Raw genomic sequence first — 9,688 nt, 5'->3', positions numbered from 1 at the left:
GTTTATTTAGTTGGGCCAATCGGGATAATAAGAAACCCTAAATCAGTCAGACCCAGCCTCATATTGGGCTTATAACATGGGCTAACTAATGGGCCTAAAAAGAAGCCACGGCCCATATAAATGACCTAAGACTAGGACAAGGATTCAGATTCGGATTTGAAAGATTGTTTCTCCGTCGTTGTTGGTTGCGGTCACTGAACTCCGAAACCAAAACGGCGCCATGCCTACCGTAAGTGTGGGGCGGGATCGTCTGTTTGCGGCTCTAGGAAAAACATACAGTGAGCTTTCGTTTCTCATACACTTTGTTATGATATACATCAATTTTCATACGCGCTGATACTGAATCTTGCATTTTGTTGTTGCCTTTGTTGGTTGTTCAGCGCAAGAGGAATTCGAGGACTTGTGCTTCAGTTTTGGAATCGAGCTCGATGACGTCGTATGTACTTCACCGTCTTTCTCTTTCAAATTCGGACCCTCAATCAATGTGTTTTTTAAATTAGTAATTAGTAATGATTATCACTGTCATCTGATGACTACAGTTTGACTGTTTCAGACCACAGAGAAGGCAATTGTGAGGAAAGAGAAGCATTTGGAAGAAGAAGAAGCTGATGAGGGTGAAGAAGTTATCTACAAAATCGAAGTTCCCGCCAACAGGTTCTATTATGATATGTTTGATCTTTTTTGCTGCATAGGGGAATCAAGGAAATATGATTGAGTAAATGTTTTAATTATGTTCAACTGTTTGTCGTCAATTCACTTGTTTTACTTATTTCGTTCTTTGACTCATGCGTTCAGTCTGGAGAATTTTGTAAATTTCTTGATTTTTCATCTTAGATTTCTTCTTGGATTTTGGATTGATACTCTCTATTCCATTGTGGAATCAGCTTTGTATAAGGTAGTGGGAGGTGATTGACAAGAACATTGTAGCGTGCTGTTTTTCAATAGGAATTAATGCTAGGGCGATGATGTGTATTGTATAAAACCGAAGTTACAAAAATTGAAATTAAAACAACATCACACCTTGTCACCATTCTAATTCATTCATAGGCTTTTTTTTTACAATTATTCATTTTCCTTAATGCAAATTATGGTTCTAACTTCTAACCTTTTTTTTTTTTTGGCTTTTTGCATAGATATGATCTCCTGTGCCTCGAAGGACTTGCTCAAGCCCTCCGAGTTTTCTGTGGGTTCCAAGAGATCCCCACTTACAGATTGTCTGACATTAGTAAGGATTCAATGCTCAAAATGCATGTGAAGCCAGAGGTAGTTAAGTCATTCATGCACTTCTTTTAAAATTATTTTTAGTATGGGCCTTTGTTAAATGAAAAATGAGGTGTTTCCTTTGTTTCTAATAATTGTAGACATCTCTGATTCGTCCATATGTTGTATGTGCTGTGTTAAGAGGTGTAACTTTTGATAAAGCTAGATACAACAGCTTTATTGATCTCCAGGACAAGCTTCACCAAAACATTTGTCGGTAATGGGGTTCAACTTACTGCTTAGTTCATTTTGAGCTGCATACTACTTATTTCTCAATTCTAACCAAAATAGCCTTTTGACTTTGAATGCAATCAATGTTTTTCTCATTACTGAGTTTTTGGTATTTAGAATATACAAAATATCATCTGTTCTAAGATGAGTTTGGTTAAATATTGTATATTATTTTCTTAATCTCTTTCTCAGCTGGCTTTCATAGAAATTTTCAAAACCATTTGTGCTGGTGGCTTTTATTTTATTTTCATTTCTGCTTTATGATGTTTTCTTTCTAAATTATGTTTCCTTTTTCAATGCATCAGTTATCTTTAGTTGTTTTTGGTCATTTCTTGTCACAGCATGCTTAATTTTCTGAGGGGGTTTTCGGTTTATTTGTTCTCATTTTTCTTTCCTATTTTCAGGCGAAGAACTCTTGTTGCCATTGGCACTCATGATCTGGATAAATTGGAGGGCCCTTTCACCTATGAGGTTAATTTCTTCTATCAAATTGTAGGGCATAAAAATTTGAAATGTGGATAGACAACTTACAAATGTAAGATTTAAATAGACATTTAGGTACTATGTATAAGATTCTTATGAAAATTATTTGAATTGTAGATATAAAACTTTCAAACTAAGATTTAGATCGATATTTGGTTACTGTGTTTTAGGGAGCAAGAACCCTAGTGCTCCTTACGAAAACAAAGTAGTTGCCTGGGCACTTTGGTTGATTGTGATGGACACCCAGCTCTGCTTGAAATCATGTGTAATTTTATAAGGAATTTTTTTAAAAGAAATTATTTTCTTGCAATGCATTGGAAGTGTGATTGTTAGTTTACAATTACATTGTCTTAAGTTATAAATGTGAGAGAATATGCAAATGTTTTACTGATTAACATGAGGATTGGACAGTGGGAACTGTGTTCTGTTGTTAGACCTTGATTCTGGCTGCTGTCCATTTGAAATGGTTGATGTTACTGTTTTTCTGACCCAAACTCTTTGAATTTTTTCCAAACCAATTAACAAAAGATATTAACGAGTTAATGAATTTCTTGTGTAAGTTAATTATCTTTAGTTCTGTACCTCATCAGTATCAGTGACTTCAGTCATATTTTATTTTCCAGGCTTTACCACCTTCAAGTATAAATTTTACACCACTAAAGCAGGTAAAATCTTATTTATGACATTTGATTTCTTGGTAAGCATATGTTTGAAAAATTACATGCTACTACAACATCCTTTGATACTAAAGCACATGACTGAACTTGTACTCTCTAGTGTAATATTCTTCTGATGACATTATTAACTGGTCTTTGAATTTTTAATGTGAATGGCCAAACTTATCTTTGTTCCCCCCTCCTGTGCGTTTGTCGTGATAGGAAAGGAACTTCAGGGCTGATGAGCTAATGGAATTCTACAAAGTGAGTTTTTTTATAATATTTTCCTTGCTATATATATCATAAGTAATTAGAAAGCTAGCACAAGTAGGCTTGCAAGTTTTTGGAGCTCACCTAACCCAACTATGCAATTCATTTCATCCATGATTATCTTTTTCTGTTTGAGTGTCCTTCCTTTAATATGTGTCCGAAATACTTCCTTGTTGATTTATGTTTGACAGTCAGATTTGAAACTGAAGAAATTCTTGCATATAATCGAGGATTCCCCTGTTTACCCTGTTTTGTATGACAGCAGGAGGTATTATATTTTCATAGTATCCTGATGTTTAAATTTACAAATATTTGAAATCTTTTATCTCTTATTTTGCATTGTGCTGCTACAGTCTTGCAAAAATCTCTGGGTTGTATATATTTTGCACAGAATAAAATGATAGATGCACATTTATGCAAACAAGTACTTGGCTTAAACCAAAATGGGGGTTCTCACCTCTGCTAGCTGTTTCCAAGATTGTATCCTATGTGGAGAAAAAATTCAGTTAGAGAATGTTAAGGATAATGATAAAAATTCTGGCATGGTAATAAAAAGGACAGATTCTTAAATGTGATCAATCTATTAGCTGACTCAAGTTATATTTAGACAGCCTATAGGTTAAAATTATAATTTATATAAATTGAACAATGACAGATTTAGAGGATATAAAATACACTTGTATGCAATGTAAAGTTGTTGTAAGTTTTTTAAATAAAACTTTAATATTAAATCATGACACACAGACGCACACATGCACACTAGCTAGCCATTGTATGGATGCATAATCTGAACAGAACCTCCAGGCTCCTGGTCTATTTTCTGCCTTGTGGTAGAAAGCAAATTACTGGCACTTGGCCTTCAATTTTCTCTAATGTTCTTACTTTTTGAATGCTGTTACTGAATTCAACTATGAATATACTATAATATTTTGACAGAGCTGTTTTATCGTTACCCCCAATAATCAATGGTGCACATTCAGCCATCACTTTGGAGACAAGGAATGTATTTATTGAATGTACTGCTACTGATCTGACAAAGGCGAAAATTGTTTTAAATACAATGGTAATGATTTTGTTTTGTTTTTCTATTTGTATTTTGTACGGGATACAATTCTTTTAATGATGACAGACTATTTTATGTTTTCTTAGGTAACAGCTTTCTCAGAATATTGTGAAAATAAATTTACCATCGAGCCAGTTGAAGTGATTTCTTCTGATGGAAAGTCGCTCATATATCCTGATTTATCTGTCTACAATATGGAAGTTTCTCTATCTTACATTACCAGATTGATTGGGGTATCATTGGAGGCAGAAGAGGTAATTGTTTCCTATCATTTGCTCATGTGAAATTTTAGGTGAAATTTGCTTAACACAGAATGGCTTGTTTGTGCAATTGGACATCAACTATTGATAAGTCAGTTAAGCTTACTATCAACACATTTATTATCAACATAGTTAAACTTATTTTGTTGTGATGATTCTGAATTATTTTAATTTTGGGTTCAAGTAGAAGTGCTTTCAACAGTGTTGGTTATTTGGGTTGATGCCTGATCTTAGGGTGGAATTATGTACTACCAAATAAAAAACAAACGATATAACTTGTCAACAATCTTATTAAGCTTGAAGCTTCCATCTTTTTTTTTCCTCGCAATTTTTTAATAATTGGTAATATACTTCCATATATGTTCTAGGCATTGTCAGATGTGCAACTATTTTTTAACCAATGGCTTTAGAGCATTTTTTCTCTTATTTTTTTTCTTCAATATATGGTAGCCTCTGCAGGTGCATCACATTATTATGTTAGTTTAATCTTTCTGCATTTCATGCAAGACATTAATGTTAAAATGAAAAAGAAGATTAAAACAGTTTTCTGCTCCTGTTGTTTGCCAGATTTTAATTTTGTGATTGGAATTTTTTCCTGTACTAATTTATCTTAAGGACTAAATTCTGTGTGTGTTTAAACAATCAATATTTATTACAAAAAAAATAGCACTTATTACAAGGTGACTGCACTTTCTTTTATGAAGGCATTTTACTTCTGTGGTTGAGTTATTTGTTTTTTCATGTTATAATTTCCTTAAGTTCTATCTACCTAATCTTTTTATGTGCAATGTTTTGATTCTAATGCAAGATGCAATGCTCTCATGTTTTCAAACATCAACTGAAGCAATATTGTTTGTCTTGTCATTATTGTTTTAACCCTTTCTTTCTTCAGGTCACTAAGTTCTTAAATCAGATGCAATTGCATGCCCAGCAGTCTACATCTGGCAGTAAGGAGTCTAAATTTGTTGTATCTGTACCTCCTACTAGAAGTGATGTTCTTCACCCATGTGATGTTATGGAGGTATTGGCAGTGACATGCTTGATCATTCGTGAATGCATATCAGATCTATTGCATACATATTTTACTGACAAGCAATGCCTTTTTCTATCCTTTTTTTCTTTTTAAAAAAAAATCTTATAGGACGTTGCAATAGCTTATGGATTCAATGCTGTGAAGGATAAAGCAGTTGTAGATAATAAGGGCTCAGAGAGGTTGGCTGCTTCCTTGACTCTACTTCCTCTGAATGAGCTCAGTGATCTTATCAGAAAAGAGGTATAGAACAAAATAACAGATTATGACTCTTGTGATTGAATCAGGTTAAGGTTTCATGCTTCAAATTTTTGTAAAATATGAAATGGTTGTATTATCTCTGATTAAACTGGTGAAACAGAATATATTACCCAAGCATAGCATATTTTGAAGGTGGTTGTTAATTATTTGAAGTGCCTTGTTATCTGAATACTTCCTTTCCTAACTTCTTTTCAGGTTGCAATGATTGGGTTCACAGAGGTCTTGACGTTTATACTCTGCTCTAAAAAGGAAAACTTTGCCATGCTAAATCGCATAGATGATAAATCCAAGGCAGTTATCATTGGAAACCCTAGGTCTTCAGACTTTGAGGTCCGCCCATTTTATCTTCCTTTTTCATTGGCAATGTGTCTAGTAAGGTTTATGACAAAGGTTTATTTAGTTGCAATGAAAATAATGCCATAAAAAATAATAAAAATTCATGGAATGCATTTAAGAGGATAGCAATGCATATGCATGCGGGTTCCCATCTAGAAAACAGTTTGACATAGCTTATTCATCTTTCCTCACTACATCAAATTGTTTTATTTTCGTTTTTTATCTTTCTGCTGCGTGGATTATGTTCCTAGTATTGAATTGCAATCTGAAGTTACACGTCCAACTTGATCAATCACCTTTATTTTTTCTGCAATCTTCATTAATACTTTTCACCAAGATATATTGATTTTGTCTTTATTTTTTTGTTTTTTTCCTGAATTTATATAATTTAATTTTTAGATGTAACATATATTCAGGCTGTGCGGACTAGTCTTATGCCTGGCATTTTGAAAACTGTTGCTCACAACAAGGATCATCCAAAGCCCATAAAGGTATTTCTTAGTTTTTCCCCTGGGTGATTGATTTTTTTTTTTTTAATTATGACTCTTTGCAGGAATCACTTTTAACAATGAGAGTGATCTGCGCATGAAAACTCATTGCTAGTGATGGTGAATTCTATGGGATCTATTATTTAAGTTTCCAATGTAATATTTTATGAATCTGCTTTGAAAATTACTGTCCAAATCATTATTTTCATTTTCACATTGCCACCATTCCTTAGAGATAAAATTGAGCATCCAAGGTTAACATGAATCATGATGTGTCTATGGAATTAGAGAAATAATCCATGAGATTCGTGGACTTGGTCATTAAGTCAAATAAATCAACCATAAATGACCTGTAATAAACTGGAAAGCTGTAAGTTAAGCAATAAATTGGATGGAAGTGTAAAGAGAAGCTGTAAATTACAGGAAAAGTAAATCGAAAATAGTGGGAAGCTAGAACACATTACAAAGAATGATGTTGTTTGGACACTTCTATATTGGAATTTGGAATGGTTGTCACCTGTCATTAGTAAAACATGTCGATTATTAACTCATCCTCTGATTTATACATTTCTATTTTTTGTTGTTTTTACTTCTACTCTGTTGCAAGTTTGTAAGTATACCTACATTTCTCTCTCAAAATTGATTCAGATTTTTGAAGTTGGTGATATAGCAATTTTGGATGACAAAAATGATGTTGGTGCAAAGAATCTTCGCCAACTTGCTGCTTTGTACTGTGGTGCTAATGCAGGATTTGAGGTATTCATGGCACTTCATTTGGTACTCTGTTTTTGATGTATTGCTATCAATACTTCGATGATTGTACTGTATTTTATCCAATGATATGCAGATAATTCATGGCTTGGTGGACAGAGTCATGGAGAAGAATGGGATTACCTTTGTTTCACCTGGTGATAAATCCGGGTATTATATTGAACGATCACATGTAAGTGTATAACAACTCTACATAGAGAGTTGTGTGCTTTTTATTTTGCCCTTTTTTCTAATAAGGAAGATTTATTGTGCTTCTGATAAGTTGTGTATGAACTCATTTGCTTATTGAAGGAACCTGAATTTCTTGCTGGTAGGCAAGCTAGAATCATTTATAAAGAAAAGCATATCGGCACTTTTGGCATTGTTCATCCAGAGGTATTCGTGAGCACTAAAATTATGTCATCTTTTGTTAGTACATAATTTTTAAATTCCTTTTTTTTAGTAGTTGTTTCTCACTGACATTGAATACATCTGCTCTAGACGAACTTGGCACTGCTTTCTTCGTGTCATTTTACATATATTTCAAAACTAAATACTTTTAAGTCATACACATAATACTAATAATTCTGCTTGTTATGTATTCTTTCAGGTATTAAACAACTTCGACATTCCTGATCCTTGCTCCTTTGTTGAGCTTAACATCGAAAGTTTGTTATGAAGATTATTTTTATCTACTGTAAGTGTATCCATCCGAAACTATTTCTTGTTGTCAGTCCCGTAATGATTCAGTTTGTTTTTTTCCATGCTGTTCTTCTGTGTCTTTCACTCTTTCCCTGACTGCTATAACATCTCCTTCTTCGTGTAATTTTGGCTGGGCTGATATTGATTTGTGTGTAGGTAGCCATTTGCCCCCTTTGCTCCTTTGAATATATTGATTCTTCAAACTGGGAATCAAGATACTCTTCTGCTTGAGTGACAAGTCAAATGCTATGTGCCTCGTACTTTTTATGGAATTGAGAGCTACACAGTTGGAGAGCAGAATGTTATCAATATGCCCTTGATTACGCATGTTTTATTGATCATATAGCTGTATCATTTTCTAACTTGAGTTTCTCCGTTTCATGTGTCGAGAACATCAGAAGCTACGAATTCGCTAATTGGGTTAATCTCTGCCATGAATTATAGAGCCCCTAGCTATTTTTGGAAAAAGTTGTTTTGGCCTTAAAACCCTAACAGGAAGGATATTTATTCTTTTAAATTTTGTTAATACAAGAGAAGATTAGTCACAAGCTACTTGTCGACCATTTAGTCTGCGTTTTTTAGCATCCCTTTTTTTAAGACTGATGGATGTTTTTATTGTTTGATCCATTTATATTGACGTGGTTTGTCCACAAAATATGTTAGCAATACGGTAATTTTATCTGTAGTTTTAAAACGTATATTGGTGTCTCAAGGCAGTAGTATCATGTTTCCTTTTGTGTCGGTTGGTGTGTCCAATGTGATTTGAATGTCGAATTTTGCTTTTTCGGTCCAAATTCTAGCTCTCATTTCTCGTAGGTGTTTGCCATCTAATTGACAAATCAAATAATAATATTTCGACATACATAATTTTTTTACATTAAAGGTCTTGATAATATTTTGGGAAAAAAATAACGTAACTTTGATTTAGCAAACTCAAATGACAAATAAGAAGAATTTGACTTAAGTTGTATTTTTTAGGGATAAATTATAATCTTTCAAGTGTCTCATCAATAATCTTGTAAATAGATAATTTTTTTCTCGAGTCAGGAGCAGTGTTTTATTTTCAGATATTTACCCTAAACTACGTTGTTGAACACACCCCTCGTTGAAAATGGACTTAGTTGTTATTATTATTATTATTATTTCTTTTTATGAAATAAAGACGCAGAAGTCCAAAGAAAGAAATTTCATCCCAACTGCTCAGCTAATAGAGATCCCCAAAGAATAAGGTGAAAAATGATTACATTATATATAATATAATATAATAACCTGTTGATCAAATTCTAATACCATTAGTCTTGTACAAAAAGGGTTCAGAAGTACAAACTGTGATCTCAATATTAGAGTAAGGTCTCCAACTCCATGCCCATATATCTTCATTTTGTTTTCTCATGCCTTCTTAATCAAACAGTACTATTCTAAAATACCAGCGTTTATTCTATATGTTTTATTGAAGAAATATCACTGCGATCACTAGTTGTTATCTTGAATCTACGCATGCGCCAGCAATTTTTAATATTTTATTTCCTACTTGTATGGGATGATTGAAGTATACTTTTATACGTAAAGCTCGGACATCTCAAAAGTTTTTTCCTTTTTCAATAAGGTGAATATATTTTGAGTAAATTATCAATTTAATCTTATTGTTTCTAATATACATTAAAATAGTCTTTAAACTAAATAAAATGATATTTTAGTCTTTAATATCTGTAATTGTTAATCATTTTAGTCTTTATAGTTTTAAAAATTCATTAAAATATTTCATAATTTAAATAAAATATTATTTTAACATTTAATACATGTAATTATTAATATACAATTGTCAATCATTTATCTCTATTGTAATTTAAACATTAGTTATTTTAACAAATGAAATAACTTAAAATGTTCATGTCTAT

At 32.7% G+C, this 9,688-nt stretch overlaps 1 protein-coding gene across 5 annotated transcripts; it reads left to right on the top strand.

Moving 5' to 3' along the window:
• The first annotated feature begins 146 nt into the window (after nucleotides 1-146).
• On the top strand, nucleotides 147-8,522 carry LOC113845989 (phenylalanine--tRNA ligase beta subunit, cytoplasmic). 5 transcript variants are annotated; one of them, XM_027473770.1, is made up of 20 exons: nucleotides 147-278; nucleotides 381-436; nucleotides 554-654; nucleotides 1,134-1,263; nucleotides 1,362-1,477; nucleotides 1,896-1,962; nucleotides 2,598-2,639; nucleotides 2,853-2,894; nucleotides 3,092-3,168; nucleotides 3,837-3,963; nucleotides 4,050-4,217; nucleotides 5,116-5,244; nucleotides 5,365-5,496; nucleotides 5,710-5,844; nucleotides 6,267-6,341; nucleotides 6,987-7,094; nucleotides 7,186-7,281; nucleotides 7,401-7,484; nucleotides 7,699-7,785; nucleotides 7,947-8,522. In XM_027473770.1, the coding sequence occupies exons 1-19, from the start codon at nucleotides 221-223 to the stop codon at nucleotides 7,765-7,767; spliced, it is 1,812 nt and encodes a 603-aa protein (XP_027329571.1). In that variant the 5' UTR covers nucleotides 147-220; the 3' UTR covers nucleotides 7,768-7,785; nucleotides 7,947-8,522. The 5 variants fall into 5 exon arrangements, 4 of the variants coding, with proteins under 4 accessions (XP_027329571.1, XP_027329572.1, XP_027329573.1 ...); XM_027473771.1 differs by having other exon boundaries at nucleotides 166-278; nucleotides 7,951-8,397; XM_027473772.1 differs by having other exon boundaries at nucleotides 166-278; nucleotides 7,890-8,397.
• The last annotated feature ends 1,166 nt before the right edge of the window (nucleotides 8,523-9,688 follow it).

Source organism: Abrus precatorius, unplaced genomic scaffold (assembly GCF_003935025.1).
Source record: "Abrus precatorius isolate BTA unplaced genomic scaffold, Abrus_2018 Scaffold8, whole genome shotgun sequence".
NCBI lineage: Eukaryota > Viridiplantae > Streptophyta > Magnoliopsida > Fabales > Fabaceae > Abrus > Abrus precatorius.
The sequence above is the reverse complement of the archived record's forward strand: the minus strand, read 5'-3'. Positions and strand labels throughout refer to the sequence as shown.